This window comes from Tinamus guttatus, unplaced genomic scaffold (genome assembly GCF_059628265.1).
Source record: "Tinamus guttatus ecotype Peru unplaced genomic scaffold, ASM5962826v1 Tinamus_guttatus_pri_ptg000522l, whole genome shotgun sequence".
Lineage (NCBI taxonomy): Eukaryota > Metazoa > Chordata > Aves > Tinamiformes > Tinamidae > Tinamus > Tinamus guttatus.
Window position 1 is genome coordinate 1,103,836 of NW_028289056.1, and position 20,725 is coordinate 1,124,560.

A 20,725-nucleotide genomic window follows, 5' to 3' on the forward strand; every position below is an offset into this window, starting at 1 on the left:
CTCCGTCCCGGTGTCTGTCTTGGGCAGTGGGTGCCGGGGGAATATGAATCCGGCCCGGCAGGCAGGGACCCTTCCTGGCAGAGCCTTCCAGTGTCTGGAAGGGCCAGGGTTCCCACGGCAGATGTGCCGCCTTAGTGTTAAAAGCCCCTGCCAAATTTCTTCTGTTAATTTGGTACTGCAGAAGACATTCTAGACTTTAAAAAAGAGTCATCTAATACATCACAAAATCCCCCAAAGAAACAGTAATATATGGGTAAGCTTTACTGTGTTGAAACTCTATAATCAATCTTACAAGGGGGGAGAACAAATCTAAAATAATTAATAGATGTATAAGTGCTTCTAACTTATTCCTGCAAGAAGCAGTTACAATAACACGCTTTACAACTAGTGACATTTTCCTGGGGTGCAATTACAGCCTGTGTGGCATTTCCCTTCCCCGGCTGTTGTTTGCTCGGTTAAATGCTACCCGCTGCCGCTGCGCCTCCAAATGCCACCGCTGTCACGGGCCGGCCGCCCTCGGAGGGGACACGGCCGGGGCGCCCGCCGGCCCCTTGGGCAGGGTGGCCGCTGTGCAGGTCCCTCCACAGTTCCTTCTGCAAGTCCTTTGGGCAGGATGACCAAATGCTACAAGTTCCTAGCCCAGAAACTAGACGGTAGCATCTTAAAAATGGGTAATGAAGCCCGTAATGAAGGTGCACGGGAGCCTTGGAGTAGGGCCTGCACATGCACCCTGCTCCCATGAACAGGAGGGTGAAGTGGAATTACTGCTGACTTATGCTGAGAGAACCTGGCTCAGTAATTCTTTAAGATAAATTAATGCTCTCTGACATGCTTAAGCATACAAATAAGCATCTCTTTGAATTTAGGCTTTGGTAGTACATTGGGAGTGTTCTCATACATCACTCAGGCCTTTTTTTCCTGGAGGATCACTGGGATAACTTAACTCCTGGGGTTATGTACGTATGTAGACGTATTTTGTTTGGATTATGGCAAGAAGTAGGATTAGGCTGCTAAATAATTGTACAGCAGGGTCCAGAGTGAAAGTACCCTGTATTGTAAGTAAGTGTTCGTTTTGGAAATGAACCTTTTTATAGAAAGAGGAAACTTGCTTTCAGAATGACTGTTTATAATTTAAAAAAAAAAAAAAAGAAAGAAAACAAACAAAACAACAACAACAAAAAAAGTTTCTCTGGTATCCTGCCAAATGAATGTGATCAGCTCATCTTAGTGTGTGGGGTTTTTTTCTTCTCTCTCTTACCATTCTATTCTTTTAGTTCTTTAAAGTTGCAGGGCCAAATGTTGCAGTTGAATCAGAACCACCTTTGGAAGCGTGACAAAATCCATTTCAAGTTGCCGTGATGGGTAACGAGACCATTAGAGCTACAGCAGAGAATGTGATCTGGGGTAACCTGGAGGCGGTGTCGGAGGGACCGCAGGGAAGCAGGAGCCCAGCCATGGGCACTGGTGCCAGGCGAAGGGAAGGAGCCCCCAGGACGGCCAGGCCATGGCCCAGCTCTGTGTGTGCTGGTGGCAGCTCTAAAACACCTTTGGAGGATGTGCTGTGGTCACAACCCGCAGCTCTGGCAGTGTGGGGCTGCAAGGGCTCTTCTGAGTCACTGCCTGTTGTGACTAAACATTGCACGTTATATCTCATAATTAATAAACTTAGCTACTTAACCGAAGAGTTGTTTCATCTCTTGTGCCTATTTCTGTTACCTCCACTTGGGTGATATTCTGGTGGCTTCTGGGCTGCCTAGAAACCTTTAGGCTTCCATCCCAAATCAACTTGTCATCGATCGTTGGTTGCTCTTACATGACAGAGGGAATTTCTTTCAGTTGTCCTCTCTTGACATATTTGTGGGTAGTAATCGTGTCCCTTCAATCGCTGCTTTGCTGGCTCACAAGATAAAACTTCTAGCTTTTTCTTTTGAAAGGGGTTGTCCCTTGGGCATCCAACTAGTCAGGGCCTGCTTTGCTCTCACTCGTACCCAGAGCACAGGGCTTGGCCCTCTCCATCCCTGCGGGAGAGCCCTCTGTGTTCTGTAACCCAGGGCTCCCCGTGCCTTTTCACGGCTGTCTTAGATAATCGCTCTGTGCTCAATAAATACCCACCTCTCTGCCCTTCTCTGCTTGTAGTTATGAGCCACCAATTTATAAGGGAATTATTATTGGTCCCTGAGCCTGTGGCCTTGCACTCTTGCTATTAAAATCCACCCTGTTGGTTTGCTCTACTCCGTAGGGCCCCCCGTTATTTGGAGGGGAGACCTTCATCCCCTTGGCCTGCTCCTGCCCGCGCGTGCTGCCTTTTTCAATCCAACTCATTCCTGGTGATGCACAGGCCCTTGGGCTTCATGCTGTAATTTAGGCTCCTTTGCTAGAAATCCCTCCTAGCCCTGTCCTTGCTAGAGCCTATTCCTGCCCCACGCTGCAGCTTCTCTAGTTTGACCTGCAGTTCTCTGGCTGGTGGTTCCATATTTTTCTCTCAGGAGTAGCTGTCTAGAAGTTGTGTTGGACTAAGAGTTGGACTTTTGCTTTTTGGCAGTAGCAGGATAGCTAATGTTGTCTCATCTTGTTGTATTATACTAGGTGCATTTATGATCTGTTTTATAGCCTTTATCGTGGCATATCTGCATTCTAATGTGATTATCCTGGAGGGCAAGGTCAAAACTGTGTCCCTGTTGACCTCTGGTAGAAAGTGTGGTTTGCTAGGATTGTGTGTATTGTATAAACACTGCAGAATACCACCTAGGTGGTTAAATGTTGCCGAAAGGACCTAAAAATTTAGAGCAATTGGATTATAATCCCTTTCTCCATCAATATTTCATGACACTTGTGTTAGCTTTAGGATTATTGAAACCAAGCCACCACACCTAAAGCAAATTGACTCAAAGTGGAGCATTTCAGAAAATGTGTGAGAAAAATCAAATGACCTCATATGCAATCTGTATTTTGAAGTATTCAGTGCACCTTGTTCAGTCTTTGAGCAGCTAGAGGTGCCCCCGGGAGAGGCCCATGGGGACTGTGGAGAAGACCTTCCTCTTGCTCTCCAAAGGGGCACTTGGGATGGCAGTGTTGGGAGTCCTGTGCTGTGAACCCCTGCCCCGTGCCATTTCCATGACACATAAGTCAGTGTGATGTTACAGAGTGAGTTAAGATTATAGTTATTTGCCTTCCTGTTGATGGGATGCGTTTCCTCTTTGACAACCAACTCTGTTCCTCAGTGAAAGGAAAGCTAATGGCTCTGCCCACCCCTTTTAATTCCCGTAAATCTGCACGTTCCTAAGCTTAACGATATTCCCTTGTTGCAGAACACTTCGCAGAAAAGAGTTAAGAGATCAAATGCAAAATACTGTAGCAGTCTCAACCCTTTCCTGTGGGGGAGGGAGCTACATCCCTTTGGAGCGGGGAAGGTTGGATGCTGTTTTGCTCTTTGGGCTGCAGGAAGGGTGGCCTCTCGTGGGACTTATGCAGGTCCCAGCACTGGGTAAAGGGGGGACCTACACTGGCACCTCAAGGAGAGCAGGGGTGCCTCCATTTTCTTAGTCTAGTTGTCTTCTGAAAAAATAAATTGGGAGGAAGAAAGCTTGGTTAGATTTGTATTCCTCAGCCTCACTTAAGCTGTTACCGGCTAACAGACTCTGAATTCTCATTCACAGATGTCACTTTTTGTCCTGATGGCAGGTGATTTGCCTATGGAGCACACTATTTGTGACAGCTGTAATGGAAAAGATTAAAGGCTCCATTCATTATTCTTGCACTCTTTCATATAAAGTTGATTTTTTTTTTTTCTTTTCCTCATTGAATTACCGAAGTGTCTCTGGATGAAAATCACAGTGGATAGGAGACAGGTCCTGCTTTCACTGAAGTATCTGATTTTTTTTGTCTCATGGAATCTGCCTCACAAACTGGAGTCTAAAGGAGCGGGTCTGAGGGCTGCCTTTGCCTCCATCCTCCGAGGTTTCCATGCAAGCTGGCCGGTGCTGTGACAAGGCATGGCCCTGGTGAAGATATTGGAGGCAGGGTTAAATCCTGCTTTAACTCCTCAACTTTTAATTATATCTGAGAGGATTGTCAGTGTGTTATCTGAAAGCATAAGTAGTTGGCTGAATTACTCTTCCAGTTAAGTTTGTAATAACTAACTCATTCATGGGGCCTGATCTGGAGCCTATTGAATTTATTTAATGAGAGCTGTTCTGCTTGCTCTTCTCTTCTGATTGCTAATTGTATGTAAACAGCTCTTGGTCATCACAAACTTGTTTATTTGCAATTATTTGCAGATTAATTTTGGTAATTCACTTCTCCTTGAGCACATAGCGCTCATCGCTTGAATTGGATGATTTCAGTTGGCCATGTTTTGGGGCTTAGACCTGTGTTGCGTTCCTGTATCTTGACTGGAGACAGGTTTTCGAGCAAGCTCTCTTGTGGCATCCTCATATTCAAAGCCTACTTTTTGGGGTGTTACTCATAGCTAAGTTCACGGGAACTTCTGGCCTGCTGCCTGCACTGGATCCAGGTTGTGCTCGGCACCATGTGAAGCTGTGAGAGCACGAGGAGTGGCCCCAACTGTGGCCTTCATGTCCTGCTGTGGAACCCCAAGGGAGGCAGTGAGGAGGATGGGGCCGGCCTCTTTTCACTGATGACCACTGACAGAACTAGAGGAAACGGCCAGAAACTGAAACATCAAAAGTTCCACACGAACTTAAGGAAAAATTCCTTCCCAGGGAGGGTGCCAGAGCCCTGGAACAGGCTGCCCAGAGAGGTTGTGGAGTCTCCTTCTCTGGAGATCTTCAAACCCGCTTGGACGCAGTCCTGTGCCACGTGCTCTAGGTGACCCTGCGTGTGCAGGGGGTTGGACTGGGTGACCTCGAGAGGTCCCTGCCAACCTTGAGCATTCTGTGATTCTAACCAGACCAAGGCTGAGCTCTTCTTGAGGTCTCTGCAGGATGGAGGAGCCCACCGGAGTGGGAGGCTGGTGTTTCTGGGAAGTCTGTCCTAATCATGCGGACAGGGCAACCTGCTGCTTTTCTCCATCTTGCTGCTTCATTTCCTTTTTGACTTGGTTAATGAAGACCCATCTGCTGAGTGTGGAGTATCCGCAGCGGCACAGCCAGCGCTGAGGGCTGGTGCTGCTGGGTCCTGCATGCGGGGAATGGGGTGAATCTCAGCTCTTGCACCGAGGGCCCTTGAGTATTTAGTGGAGAGTTAGGGGAATAGCTTTGCATTAATATTTGGGCAGCCTGGCTGGATATGGGGGTACTTTGGACTGGAGGCACAGGTGGAGGATCTAGGAGCGAACTAAAAGGCTCATCAGTGGTGATATGTGTAAGAAGGCAGAGGTATTGGAGATGAAGGACCAGCAAGAACAAGGCTGCCTGGATGCTTGGTTTGGTTTTTGTTGCAGCTAGAGGAATGACATCTGTTCTGAGGGCTCCCAATGGACATGGGTTGCAAGGGGACCTGCCCCATGCCTGGTCCTCCCTGCCTCCTGTCCTCAGCAAAGGGCGCTGCTCCGGGAGTAGATAACCTGCAAAATCCTCCTCTCGTGGTAGTGTTTCTTACCGTGAAGCTGCTTCCATGCAAGCAGCCCCTTGGGCTGGTGACCCCATGAGCCTGTTGTCCCACGGCACATCCGTGACCCACGGTGGCTGGTGCCAGCCCTCCCGGGAGGGCTCCAGCCGTGGGAATGTGGAGCGTGATCCCTGCGTGCTCCTCGGGGTGGCAGTTAGCGCTTCCTTTGATGTTGTATTTTCCCCTGTGATCAAATGTCACTTGATCAAAGCATTTGATGTTCCTTGAGCAATATCTTAAACCATTCCTGTGTCTCTGTCTCTCTCTGTAGTTTTGGTGCCCATATTTATATATGGTGAAGTGTTAAGCCTTTTGGCTGCTCTTAATATTAAACAGACACTTATGAAATCAGCTGTAATTTAAAATATAAAACTACGAAACCCTTCTGTGACTTGAGAACCTTGTTAATGAGGAGGATATTAGGATGCCATGTTCCTCTTTCTTGAGGTTGGAAGAAGAATTTATGCTGTCATTATTTTTATTATGAACATTTTAAAGCATATGTGGATATTTGATTATTGAGTGCTATCTTTAGCTGTTCCAATTAATTTCAAATGCAGGGAGTCCATATAATCTGACAGTTTGTGCTGAGAAATGTATTAAGGGCAGCTTATGGTACACTAATTAAGAGTGCATTTAAAGAGCCAATAATCTAAAGTTTTGCAGAAATCTGCTTATTTTATTTCTTCCCATTTTCATCTCATCTCTGAAGCATTTTGTTTTTGAGATCACAGCAGCAGTGTAGGGGCAGGATTGTCAGCTGCTGTGAACCAGACGCTGCTGGTGAGGATGCTCGGAGTGCAGGATGGCGCCAGCCGCGGAGATGCTCCAAGATGCTCCAAGAACGCGGACACTCGTGTGCAGCTCTTGCCTTGCCTGGGCATTGAAGTCAGTTCTGCAGCAGGAAACTTGCTGCTTTGCCTGGGGAAATACCCCAGAAGAGCCAAACCAAGGCTCTTGCCTTTAAACCAAGGTCTGACTCCCAACTTGGTGCTCTTCATGAAAGATGTAAGGAAAGAAACGTGATTGGAAATACCTTGGCTATCACCAGAATCATCTCTGAAAATGAAGTTTCCACTGGGAAGTTTCATATGAAGATACCATTTGATACTAGACTCTGAAAATTATTTTGCACTGATATTATATCCCTGATAATGTCAAAATAATAAAGGGACACTTTGTATCTTGAAGGCAAGATCAGCCACCAGCACTGGGTTCTGGAAAGACCTCGGTGTTTCCTGTGTTGCTATTTCAGGGCTAGACTCCTTGCAGGAGACTTGTTTTATCTGTCACTTTATCTCAGTTTTTACCCAGAAGTCATGGCAGGCAGATGCTACTTACTCATTACTCATCTGTTAAAAATGTTTTAAGCTCTAATTAAAAAGAGGGGGAAAAGAAAATTTTGATTGAATTTCTGTGGGGGAAAAAAGTCAGTAATCTGACATGCTAGAAGGTTAATAACAATGTTGTGAGTTTTGAAGGGAATGCAGAGCTTGGAATCTGATGGAGAAAGGTGGGGGTTTTGTGTGTGTGTGGTTTCTTTTGCTTGTTTTAAACTCCCTCCTGCTCTTGCTTTGCTCCAACACATGGTGAAGGAGGGCAGCGTTTGCTCCTGCATGGCCGGGGCAGCCCCCCTTGTGCCCTCGCTTTGCACCTGGGCTTCCCCTTGGGCCTGGAACAACTAGAACCGCTCGTGACTGTGGATGTCCTGACCTTTCTTGCCCATTCCATGGCGTGGGAATTGTGCGTCTGCCTGTCCTCAGAAACCCTCTGGTGACGCTGGTCCTGCATCTCAGTCTCTTCTCGTGCATTCTGCATCTGAACTGGTAATCTGAGCAATGCAGAGGAAAGCAAAACAGAAAAGCAAAACTGTGCAGTGCCCGCTGAACGACACAGCAGGATTTTTCTCTTAAACTGCCACCCTGAGGGCATGTGTGAGCAAGCTGGTGTCACCCTTTGCAGGATCTGTCACCCTGCTGGGGCCTCAGCCAGGGGACATGGAGCATTGCAAGTAGACAACCTCATGGTGGGAGTGAAAATATGTCTTTTATATATTTATATATATATAAATTAAAACGAGGATGGGAGTACGCTGCTTGTGGTATTTGTGTCAGTTCTATAGGGATGGTAAATGTTGGCTTCCTTATGTTCTTGCTTAATGTGGCTGTGTCGTGCACTTTAACAGAGCTTGGCTGTCTTGGGGTGGGTTTTCTGAGCTCTCGTTTTTGTTCCTTTTAAACACTAGCAAGGGCAGAGGCCCGTCTCAGTGATGGTGCTACAGAGCTATTTGAACTTGTCACGGTGTCTTAGTAAATAAAAAGGAGTTCAAAAGCACCTTTCTAGCAACTTTCAGAAAACTTTCTCTCTCTCTCTCTCTCTCTCTCTCTCTCTCTGAGATTCCTGCTCCAAATGCTCAAACAGGCTCACGGAAATTGTTCATAGAAGGAGCAACTCGTAATGAAACTTAATGGCTAATTGTGCTCTGCTAATAAAATTGGCAATGTTGTCAGGCCCTAAAAAGGGCCATAAACAATAACACCCAACCTAGTCTTGCCCGAGTACCAAGGTGGGAGTGGAATAATTTTCATCATTAATTTCTACTGACTTGTTGATCGTGCTTTGATGTCTGCTGGGAACAAGTCGCAGAGGTACCAGCAGCTGACTGGGCTCTTAAGGAAAAATTCCTTCCCAGTGAGGGTGCCAGAGCACTGGAACAGGCTGCCCAGAGAGGTTGTGGAGTCTCCTTCTCTGGAGATCTTCAAACCCGCTTGGACGCAGTCCTGTGCCACGTGCTCTAGGTGACCCTGCGTGTGCAGGGGGTTGGACTAGGTGACCTCGAGAGGTCCCTGCCAACCTGGAGCATTCTGTGAGTCTATTCAATGGGACACTCTTCCTGAGCAAGTAGTTGGCTTCCCGAGGAGATGAGGTCTGTGGGGAAGTGACTTCTGTTGCTGCCGGTCTGTCTATTTGTCTATCTGCACCCCAGTTAATTTGGAAGGAGAATGGACTTTTCTGGAGCAGGCTATGCAGTGTTGGGAAGATCCCCGGGGAGCTGCTGGACAGGCCCTATCTGGAGGGATGCTTTGATGCCCTCAGCGTGTCCATGGTAATCCAGGCTGCTTTGGGCTTTTATTTTCAGCAGTGTTTTAATTTCCTGCTTGGCTTTTAAAAGCCCAGCTCATGGGATTACACGGAAACCTGAGCTTTTAGGAGGTGTCTGAATTTTACAGCAGCAGAGAAATCTGTGAGCCTTCAATGGCAAAGCAATAAATAAATAAACAGCCTAATTCTTGTAAGGTAATCGACAACTAGTGCAGGTTGTGCAGGATAACGCTTGAATCCTTGGGTTTGCGGTTGAGTGATGCTGATAGAGACGCTCCAAAGCACAAGTTCAGGCTAGGATGGGATATCCCTGGATTCCCACTGGCCTGCTGGAATTGTGGTGCTAATATGAGAATGAGTGGCTTCCTTGGCACCAGCATTTAACTCTTGTGCTTATTTCCTGCTAATGCTACAAGAAATAACACGGGTGTTGATGGTACTTGGAGTACTGGGTCAGGAGGTTCCTTGCTGCATGTGACGGAGCATATTCCAGTCATCTGTGTTACTCCTGCATCCAGGATTTCAGACTTCAAAACAAAGATTTTCTAAACAAGATATGACATACTGAAGTGCAGGAAGCAGTTTTAATTCTGGAAGTTACGATTTTAATTCAGAAGTTATTTCCTTTCCTCCTGAAAGGAGATCTGTTTTCTTGGTAGCTGCTGCACACTGCTGTGCTATTTCACAAGAAATGCAAATTAACATTTAAAAAGCTGTTGTTCCTGCTTAACACCATAAAGCTGTGTGGTGTTTTTTTTTTCTTTTTTTTTTTTTTTTTAAACCTTTTGCTTTCACGTATGGCTGTGCGTTTTCAAGTTCCTCATTAATATGAAATTGCCCTTTTCCCGTGGGAGAGCTCAGAGCAGCCCCCTCGGAGGCCGTTCCGCTCCCCGCGAGGCGCTGGCGGGGCCGGCCCGGCTCTTCCCGGCCGGAGCAGCGGGATCGCTGCCGTCGGCAGCCTTTGTGGTGGGTGTTTTGCAGGGATCGGCCACGTTTGGGGTTCCCTGGTCCCCAGGAAGGTCTCGGTGCCTCCAGCTCCAGTGCAGGATCTTCATTCACCCCTGTCCCTAAGGCCTTCTGCAGCTCAAGCCACAGCTCCCACTTTCTGGAAGTTCAGCTTCACTAACAGGGAAGCGGCCGATGCCATTTTCTGTAGGGAGCCAAGGGCAGTTTCTTCAGTGTTATAAATACATACATATGTATATGCATGCAGTTTTAGTACTGAATCCATCTGCTTCATGCTGTTTACCATGAATTCCGCTATCTGTTTCCTCAGTTAAAAATACTTGAGACATGTTTTATCAAAGTATGCAAGTGGGAACGATGGTTAAAATTTCAGGCTTCGTTTTTGAGAGGAGATTTTTGATTTTCCTGCATCTGTGCTGTTTTGGGTGGGGGACATCAACATATTGGTTGTTTGGAGCATACAGTACTAAGTAAGGCATATTTGCTGCTAGACTATAATACCGTTGAAGCAGGTCTGGCAGCATCATCTGTTTTATGATGCCAGGAACAACAAAGTGTTGCCTCAATTAAGCCTGTCACTTGTAGATCATTTCTTGACTTATTTTAGGAGATTCATTGAATCCACTGCTTGAAGTCTGTGGGTTGAAAACTGCTCGAAGAGCAACTTGGAGGGAGAGGGATGGGAAAGGTAGTGTAGGAAGAGTTTAGTCTCCTCTTGTCTTGTATAATTCCCCCAAATCACTGTGGTTTTGGACAGATGCTGTGTTTATTGCGTGCAAAGGATCTATCAACCTAGCGCACTGAAAAATAACCAAGAAATGATGACAGTGTCGTTATCTCAGCAGATTTGGCGATGGAAAGTTGGAAGTACCAATTTCAGGGCCAGTATTTTTGCACAGGGGAGTTGGGAAGTGCGATTTGTTGGCTTGGAGACATGTGACTAGTGGGATATGAGCTTTAATGCCAGCGTCAGAGCTGCCAGGCAGAAACAAGGACCTTGTTTAAGAAGGGGAAGCGCGGGGGGATGTTCTGCTCCTCAGGAATCTCCTTAGTCCTGCGCCAGGAGGATGTTTTCCTGCTGATGTTTTGGGCAATTCGGCCTTAGTTTCCAACTCAGTAGACAGTCTGTTGCCACGAGGGTGGCCCATTGGAATCCATGACTGAAGAGCAATTGCCCTATATCGCCCACCTCATGTGTGTGGGTTTTTCTGAGGATATCTTGGCATCCAAGATGTCTTAGTCTTATTGGAGCGTGCACTCAATGGCAACGCTGCAGCATCTATGCATTATCTATGCACTTTATTGCTAAACAGCAGGACAGATGTTCAGGGACAAATAAATGCTTAGGAAGAATAAGTAGAGAGTTGCTGAGTGCTTAGAGCTAACTAGAAACCAAGTTCTTATTTCTACTTTTTTAGGAGAGATTTCCCTTTTTGTGTTTTATAGAAACCTCTTGTTAACAGTTTTTTTGCAAGGAATATTCCATATTTGCTTCCTGGGATTCACTGGAAACCAACACAGTGTCAGTTGGCCAACTGCAAGCACCTGCCTTGGGGCTGCTAGAAGGCAATTCCGCTTATTATAAGAAGGAATTATGATGAAATAAATAAAAACACAAGAAAACAATATCAAGAAAGTTAAATTGTGAACAGTATCATAGCTTGGGTTCCTAATTATTTCTTTTAATCTAAGCAATGATAAAATCCTCATGATTTGTGGCACTTGCAGGTTTACTTAAAATGTAATTAAAAAATGATATATGTGAAGTAGGGGACTCATAATGATTCTGTTAGAATGTGCAGCATGCGTTTATTGTGAGTAAAATAGTTCTGTGCCTGCAGGAGAATGTTGCCCCCCATCCCACAGCTACATCCATGCAGACAAATCTGTGAGGCTCAAACCAGTCTGTGCCTGGTCAGTGTTTAACAGGCAGTCGTTGTGTGTCCCTAGGTTGAGGGTGCCCTTCGTTAACCTCGTGGGGACACGTGGGGACGTGGGCCCACGGCCAGGGAGCTGGAAGTGCTTCCTCCACCTTCATCCCTCTTCCTCTTCCCGCTGTGCCGCAGGCTGGGACCCGATGCCACCCCAGGGCTGTTTCCTTTGGCCGCTGCTCCCGCATGATCCCTGCACCGTTTTTCCCGTTTTTCTGGACGTCCCGCTGGGCTGCAGGGGGTTGCAGCCCCCCGGTTACTCCTCTGTCCCTCCATCACGGAGAGGTTGGAGAGGAGCGGGGCAGGGTGAGCAGCGTGTGTGGTTTTCCTGTGGTTTCACACTGATGCGTCTCCTCTAAAACCAATCACCAAGAGTGAGCTCTCCGGTGAATTTCATGCAGATTCCGAGCATAATAAAGAGGAGTTTTATTTCTCTCTCTGTAAAAAATTTGACGTAGCTGCTGCTGTGTTTGTGACGTTGGCGTTGAGTCTTTCCCGTGCTCGTGTCGGTTCCTAGTTGTGTTCCATCGTGCCCCGTTGGTGCTCCGTGGTGCTGAGGACGCTGCCCCATGCCAGGGCAGGCCGGGCGCTTTACTAATGGTGATGGGACCTCGGCCTTTACGAATGGTGACAGGACCTCGGCCACCTCCCCTTCCTGGGGGACGCTAAGTGACATTCAGGCTACGTTCAGGTGACATTGGGCACCAAGGATCCGTGTATCCCCTCTTGCCTTATGGATGTGCAGGTCTCATGTCCCGTGTGCGGCCGCACTGGCCCTGGGCTCCCCTCAGCTTCCTCCTGGCCTTGCAGGTCTCGTGGGTTACTCTATTTTCCCCTTTCTTCCTGGGCTGCTTTTGCCAGTTTCCCAGCTCTTTGCTTGTCTTTCTGGGCTCCAAACTGTGTTTCCAGTGCTCGGAATCCGCCCGGGTTGATGGCACGAGCAGAAAGCAGCGCGGAGCTGATTAAATCCCGCTGCCGCTTCCCAACGCGCTCCCACAGGCTGACCCAGTTCTGAACTGCAGAGCTCATGAGCAGAGAGACTATTGAGTGAGAGGAAACACGGTGCCGTTCCTGGGAACGGACCAGGCAGGGTTGGATCTTCCCCTGCTCCTTACAACTCATTACCCTGCTGTTTATTGCCCCTCCTGCCAGGCAAGCATTAAAAACTTACAGTCTGTGACATATGGTTTGTGTCTGTTGGTATCCATAGGTATGCTCCAGGTCCTGGGAAAAGGGGAAAAAAGCCACGATCATCCTTCGGACATTAAGCAGAGAAGGATCCCAGCTACCCGCCTTTAGGATCTTTCCTGTTTAATGCGATTTTGTGCAGTGAAGTGGTTCCTGCTGCACCGCAGGGAGCTCTGCTCTGCGCTCCCGCATCCTGCGGCTCTTCCCAAAACAGGGAAGCTGCCTTGGGCTGGAGACGTCAGAGCACGACCTGTTGTACAGGCTGCCTCCGGGTGCTTTTTCTGCACGCTTGTCCGGAGTGAATCAATACTTCAATCAATGCCCTCCTGGGTCGTGCCAGGAGCGGTGCCGGGGGCTCCTCCGGGATTCCGGCCCCTTACCAAAAACGGCATTTACCTTTCTGCCTGTTTTTCTAATTTTCAGTGTCGCAGTCTTAGGCCGATAAGCAAGTCTTGCGCCTTAAACTTGTGAGATGGCCTGGAAAAATCATGAGATTGAAAATGAATAAATACTCTTTGGATCGTTTGTCTTTGGAGTAATTAAGAAATGGTGTAAGCGCCTTCGCCGGCTTTTCCCTTCGGTTGTGTATACTAAAAGCTCTTTTTCCAATTGGAACGGAGATTATAATTTATTAACAAGATTTCAGCAGTATCTCTAATTGAAAAAAGCAGGAAAACATGCTGAATGCTGTGAGCTTTGCGATTAAAGCACCGAGCAGTCAAGGGGAAGAAGCACGTGAAGCTCTGGAGCGGTGCAAGCGCCTCCTGCACCCCGGTCAGCGCCGCTGCTCTCGTGTTTGGTTTGCCTTTCCTGGGCAGTCAGCTTGGCTTGAAAAGCTCGGAGGTTTCCTGTGCTTTAGGAAACTGCTATTTTATCCCTGCGCTGCTCCAGAACCTGAGCTGTATTCCATGCGTTTCCCTTGGAAGCTGACTATGCTCAACTCGTTTGTCCTGTGTCTTTTCCCAGGAGATCCCTGCAAACAGCTCCACTTTGGGCATTGCTAAGTCTGCCTCTGCAGGGATCTTTGGCACTTTTTGTTCCTAGATCTCTGCTCTCTGGGCAACTTTTTGTGAGCTGAAACCACGTTGCTTAAGGGAGGGATGAGTGCATGTAACACAGAGGAAATGAATTGAAATTGCTGGAAAAGAGCAACCAGCAGAGGAGATGTAGGTAACATGAGTAGATAATGAGCGATGGGAAAGGTCAGGCTGGCACCATTTTTCATCTGAAAGAAGAAATCTTAGTGCCACGCAGGTTCCTTGCAGCAAAAGTGAGGAGTTTTCTTGCTGTTATGGCTTTTCCTTCTGACCTCACACTTGGCTTTTCTGCCTCGTGTGTATGTTCTGCCAGGGACGGAAGCGCGATGGATCCATTCATGCAATATTTACTGTGTATAATCACAGGACAAATTCTTCTAAAATGCCACAAACAAAATAAATGCCAAGTATATATTACTTTAATGTCTCGTCTGGTATTTAATCCTTGGAGGCGCGTTTCAGAAGTAGCTGTAATGAATATTCCTGCTGTAGAGAGGGAGCTGACATTTTGTAATTATGCAATATCCTCTGAACCGTAAGACATTAAAACTTAAAGAAGGAAGAATACTTCTGATTTTTTTTTTCTCCTGTTCATTTGGTCTTCTCCTAAAGCAGTGTGTACTTGGGCCCCAATAATGCGCAAGGGGATATTTTTTTCTTCCATATATTGCATTTCCAAACCTTAATGGCTATGGAAAAGTGGCACAGACACTGAAATGAAGGACACTTCAAATGTAATTTGAAGTAATATGAATATAATATGAATGAAAATGTAATATTAATGCAATATGAATTTAAAAGGCAGCAGGATGTTGGCATAATGTTGCTGACTCTCCTAATTTTATCACCAGTCCGTGGTCTGGGCTGAACCCTGTCTTTCCTTTCTGCTCCACGGCTCTGGGTATTCCGGTGTTTTGGCATCCACTTTGCAGGAGATGAGCAGAGCCGTGGTCGGGACCAGAGCATCCCGAGCCCGTGGTATTTGGAGGAGGAAATACAGCTCCTTCTCAGCTTGGAAATGGTGGTGTTGGGTTTGTGCTGCTGCTTGGTTAGGTGTGTGTTTAGTATGTGCGTTACTGGGTGCAGTTCTGGGCTCCACAGGGCAAGAGGGACGTGGGGCTTCTCAAGAAGGGCCAACGTAGGGCCACAAAGATGATGAAGGGACTGGAGCAGCCATTGTGTGAGGAAAGAGTGAGTGAGCAGGGCCTGTTCAGCCTGGAGAAGAGAAGACTGAGGGGGGACCTGATCAACATCTCCAAGTACCTGAGGGCGGTAGTAGGGAAGATGGGGCCAAACTCTTCTCGGTGGTGACCAGGACAAAGGGTAACAGGCACAAGTTGAATCCCAGGCAGCTCCGTGTCCATGCGAGGAAGAATCTCTTTCTTGTGAGGGTGCCGGGGCCCTGGCACAGGCTGCCCAGAGAGGCTGTGGAGGCTCCTTCTCTGGAGATCTTCCAACCCGCCTGGATGCCACCCTGTGCCCTGGGTGTCCCTGCTGGAGCAGGGGTTGGACCGGATGGCTCTGCTTGAACCTCCCTTTCTTCAGTGGCAGGCTCAGAAACTTGGATTATTGGTTGCCTTGTCCCAAGTTGGTGTGTGTTGTGGTTGCCACCATGATGGGATGTGGGCTTGGAACCAGGGGTGCTGCAGGGTGGCTGGAGCCTGGGACACAAGTGCAGGTTGTGGCTGCAGCTTTCCTGGCAGTGCAAATTCCTACACGTGCAGCCTCCTCCAGCGAGGTGCAAGAAAGCTGCAGCCACTGAGTTATGTTGAAAGAGAAACTCTGATCCCAACTCTCATCCCCTGCAAGGTGACAAAATTTTAGTATTTGATTTAAAAGAAAGTAGCACCAGCCCCACTGTTTCTGCTGCTTAGTTTTAATGGTTTAATTAAGGCATCTCATTTGTGTAACGAGTGTGATAATACACTTGGAAAGACGTATAATAAAAAGAACAATAAGGGAAAGTTCATTTGGAAATTAAATATAGCTGCAATGGGAGGCAGCCCGCGAAGGCGCCGTGCGAGGCAGGGCTGGGGGTAATAAATAACGTGGGAAACGCTCCCGAATGGCGCATGCTGGCCCCGAGCGGCCTCCGTGACGGTGGCCGTGGCTGGTGCGGCCGGGATGAGCCATTCCTGGCGGGATGGGGAGGACGGGAGCGGGCGCCGGGGCTCGGGTCGCTCACGCTGTCCGTGTGTCTCCGCAGCCCCCCCCACGGTGCGGATCGTGCACTCGGGCCTGGCCTGCAACATCGAGGAGGAGCGCTACTCGGAGCGCGTCTACACCATCCGCGAGGGCGAGACGCTGGAGCTCACCTGCCTGGTCACCGGCCACCCGCGCCCACAGGTGAGCCCGGCCGAGCCGCGCGGAGCCTGCGGGAACCCGCGGCCTCGTGCGAGGGCAGCGCTACGCTTTCCCTGCCCTTCTGCTTTTCCCTTGTGTTTCTGTGCTTTTCTTTGCCCTGTTGCCTGTTCTGACGTTGCCGCTTCTCCTTCTGCTCCCTTCCGTCTTGCTCTGCTGGGATCAGCTGGGCAGCGAGAGCCTATCAGTGTTAGTTACCTATAACCAAACGTTATGCTTGCCGTATCCATACAAGGTTTGGAATACTAGAATACATTGCAAGGGCTTTTTAGTTATTGTTTTCCAAGGTATTGAATTTACGACCTCTCTTGCCCACACATAGGCTGAGCTCTGGGGATCGTGAAGCTGAGGCAGGAGCTAGAGGAAGGGAACCAAGCGGCGTCTCAGACCTACAAGCTATCGATGTGCTAGGAAAGGTCCCGCCGCTCCCTGCACTTCATCCCGTAGCTTTTTCTGCTTTAATGAGGAGATCTTAAAGGAAAGAGAGAGTGGAAGCTGCAGCCTGTGCTGGTTCCCTAGCAGACATGGGTCGCACTGTCACAGCCCTGGCGAGCACCTCCCGCCTTGGGGACATCCCACTGCTTCGCATGGGATTGCTTATGCCATAGGATGCTGGCATGGGGAAGGAAGATGGGAGCTGCTCCAAGCCCAGTAACTTATTATCCGACAACTTGTCATTGGAAACAAATCCATGCCTCTTGGTGCCTGTTACTTCCATGGAGTGTTCCCTCTATTATCCCAAACTTTATTATCCATCTGGGAGGTGCCTTCTCAAGCAGCAGCAGAGCTTGTAATGCTGCAGGATCAGAACAAGCTGCTCAACTGCAGCGTTCTATCAAGGGGGCAACCACAGAGATGCATTTATATTTTCTTATTTTTTCCCCTCTTTCATAAAATCTCTATTTTCTCATTTGAAATTCAGGATGCAAAATTGATTTCTCTTTATTTTGCCTGTTTATGGATTTTCTTTGTTGTCTCACACCTCGGTCTGTACTCTTGGCCTCGTGTTGCAGCTCTCTGAAACTTGCAGGGTTTTTTGTGGATTAATCCCTGGCGAGCGGGGTCAGTTTTGGTGGTCCCAGAGGGGCGATTCTACAGCAAAATACAGGAGCTTGGCAGGGCCGTGTTAGCCTTTTTTATCACCTTCCTGTTAGATTTCCAGCCTGGTTTAGTGCTGCTGAAAGCCTTAAGAAAAGGAAAAATCCTGGGACACTGGAGCCTCTTGCAATGCCAGGTTTAAGCTTTGGCAGATGATACCCAGCCTGATACAGTCTGTCATCTTCTCAAAGAAGACAGCAGTGAATGTCACCGTCTCCACGCTGCCCACGTCAATGGGGCTATGGGGAAAACTCCTACCGAGGGCAGGTAGGAGCTGGGTTTGCTCCAGAAGGGCAATTGCTCTGGGGCATTTACGTGCAGGTGGGATAAGATGTAAAGGTTTAGCAGGCACCGTGGTGATGGGTGTACGGCTGGACTTGATCTTCAAGATCTTTTCCAACCACAATGCTTCTATAAAGCACTCCGGGAATTTAGAGCAGCGTGGCTCACGTTGCAGCCGTGCAGGCATTCAGAAAACTCCATCGACCTTTCCCATTTCACCTGCATCTAGATGTTCCTGAAGTCAAGTGGTCCTTTATGTTTCTCGATGAATTCCAGGTCCCCACTCTGAGTCTGCTGCCTTATTTCATGCAGCGCTACCAAAGAGCAGCTCCGGGCAAGGGAAGATGCCTTTTCTTGCCCATACTGTTAATGTATAGCTCTGTCTGGGCCCGAATCTTTAGGGTGAGCCCTGCAGAGGGTCTCCATTGCTACCAAGAGGCCCTGTCTGGCTTACGGGGATGCTAGGACATCTATTTTTAAGCCTTCCTCTTTCGTCTGAGCAGAACTTCTATATGAAACTTGACAATATATCGTGGCTTGCTTCTCGTGTGCAGACAGCCTGCAGGATCAGACGAGGCTGAGGGGGGAAGTATCTGGCACGATAGTGCCTGTTCTCTTTACAGTAAATGTATTTTTTCTGAAAAAAAAAAAAGCTTTCTATCTGCTTTTTATTGGCAATTGTTAGTATTATGAGCACTTTTTAATTTTTTTTTGCACAGAAGATTATCGTATTTTGTTTGCAAGCTATGTAAATTATTTTCCAAATGATAATTTATTTTATATTATCAGAGTTTGGAAGTGAGCTTCTAAAACAATCCATTTAGTATCTATTTGAAGAATATGATTCACCTTGTGCGTTTTCCCAGTTTTTTCAAGACGTTATGTGACAGGCATAGAAGCTGCTTTTGTTTAAAACTGGCAATTAAGCAATTCTGCCTTAGGCATCTATGAAGTCCCCCATCAGTTTTCACTGTATACCTCAAGTAAGGAGTGGAAAAATATAATATATAAAAATCTAGCTCTTTTTGTGCTTGAAACAAAAGTCTGTCCTGAGCTTGTGTGACCTCTTGCAGATTCTGGGCTACGCTTGGGTTTCTGGAAGGTGGGTTAAAGAAAGTGGCCTTGGGTAGTCAAAGCACCCAGCTTTCCTTAGCAGGCTGCAGTTAATTATAGCCACCTCTTTCTTACTGCTGTCGAAAGAATTAAAAACATTCCCAGTTGTGGTTATGCAGTTATACCTCAGGTATCATTGGGTGACATTTAACTTTTTCCTACCTTTGCATATTTTCTGATAAAGACTTAACGCAATTACAATGTAGTGAGTCCAATAACATTACTAAAAATGTGGGTTCATGTAAAATAATAAATGGATTTCAAATCAGGAAATGGTCTTCCCTTAAGGCTGATGTTTCAGCTCCATAGCACGTAGTTTTGAGTGCTGTGTCTGCTTGCTTGCCTGCTCGGGGTGCATGGGAGCCAGTCTGCGCTACTGAAATAGGAGGGTACGTGGAGCGTAAGGCCTGTATTGGTTGGATTTGACTGTGTCCTTTAAGTGAAACTTTGAAAGTATCTCGTTGATATGAGGAAAACCGTCCAGTTTTGGGGACACCATTTAAGATCAGCTGTAAATGCTAGAGCAGAAAGTTCTCTGTCCCTGGTTTTCTGCCTGAGCTGGGTAATTGAGCGCCTAAATAACTAGGGGTTTCAAGCTGCAGTTAATTACACCTGCGCAATTAAAGATTCTCTAAAACATGCACTTTGCTTAACAAAGATTTTTTTCTTCTCATTGAGGCTAATTAGCTGCATTAGCTTGTATTTCCCATGCTGAGCTCCTAGGAGGTCCCTGCGACTATCGAAAGGCAGATTAAAAGCCAAGAACCTAATGGATAGCAGAGAGAATCTCCCGTTAGCTCTGCTGCTCTGGGCCCCGCTGAGGCCTCGGCTGGGCCCGGGCATGGCCTGGAGCAGGAGGGTTCTCCTCGGGTGCTGGTGCTGCAGGATGGATCTGCTCCGGGTAGCTCTGCTCACGGGAGGTTCAGAAGGACCCGGCTGGGCCCGGGCATGGCCTGGAGCAGGAGGGTTCTCCTCGGGTGCCGGCGCTGCAGGATGGATCTGCTCCAGGTAGCTCCATTCAGGCGAGGTTCAGAAGGACCCGGCTGGGCCCGGGCATGGCCTGGAGCAGGAGGCTTCTCCTCGGGTGCTGGTGCTGCAGGATGGATCTGCTCCAGGTAGCTCCATTCAGGCGAGGTTCAGAAGGACCCAGCTGAGTCCTCTGCCTCCGCCATCTTGTCTGATGGTTGTCCAGGCCTTGCCTTTCTGGTGGCGCAGGGAAGCACATGGTGACTGTGAGACTTGGCGGTTGTCTGTGCACTACCCAAGTGAAGCTCTCAGACAAGAGGATGCCCTCAAACCACTGCAAGCTGCTGTGGGCAGAGCGGGCCCTCAGGATCTCGCCCAGGCCGCCCTGTTTGCTCTGCCATCCTATGTGCCGAGTGCTGTTCCTCCCCACGTTGGGAGTTCGCCTTGGCTGTAACCTGAGAGGAAACAACAGCTTGTGCAGAACGCTGGAGATGTGCGAGGTGGCTCCTGGATGAACTGTGCACCCAGGCCGTATTTTCCTGTCCAAACGCCTGCGAGGGAGCACTGGCAGTACAGGCCGTGCTTCTTGGGGAGAAGCAAATGTGGTGGGACTCAGGGTTGGCCTGGCTGGACCTCCACCCTGTCTCAGGTCATCTCACGGCATCCACGGCCCCTTGAGGCTGCTTCTAGAGGACATACATTGTGAGTAGCAGCCTGGGGAAGAAGGGGCTTTTCTTCCCCTTCATCTGAGCGCTCCTGTGCACGTTACCAAAGCGCACGTCTGCCTTGTAGTCCTCCTAGGCGCTGCTTTTACCTGCTCAATCAATTGATGCAGTTTTGTAACAAAACTGATGGTTTGAACATGCCTCTGATCTACTACAAGTCATGTTGAAACAACACTGCTCTAGAGGGGCCTCTCATGAAAAAATCCATCTTCAGCTTTATTCCTGCTGGTTCCCACCCTGCTTCTTGCCACAGAAGTTCCCTGTGCAGGTGGAAATAAAGCGTCTCAGGTGTTCAAAGTGCTGGTTGCACTTTGAAGCTGGAAGCAGTTTTGGAACTTTCCCTAGAACTGCTTGGGCTGTGATGAGGAGCAATCAGGCAAGGATGCAG

The 20,725-nt window shown here is 48.1% G+C and overlaps 1 protein-coding gene across 1 annotated transcript in view; it reads left to right on the forward strand.

Moving 5' to 3' along the window:
• MDGA2 (MAM domain containing glycosylphosphatidylinositol anchor 2) overlaps positions 1–20,725 on the forward strand; it is a 259,777-nt gene that overhangs the window by 87,684 nt on the left and 151,368 nt on the right. Inside the window, exon 2 of the mRNA XM_088533798.1 lies at positions 15,999–16,138. Within this exon, the coding sequence (XP_088389924.1) occupies positions 15,999–16,138 (140 nt within the window). The remainder of the gene's footprint in view (positions 1–15,998; positions 16,139–20,725) is intronic.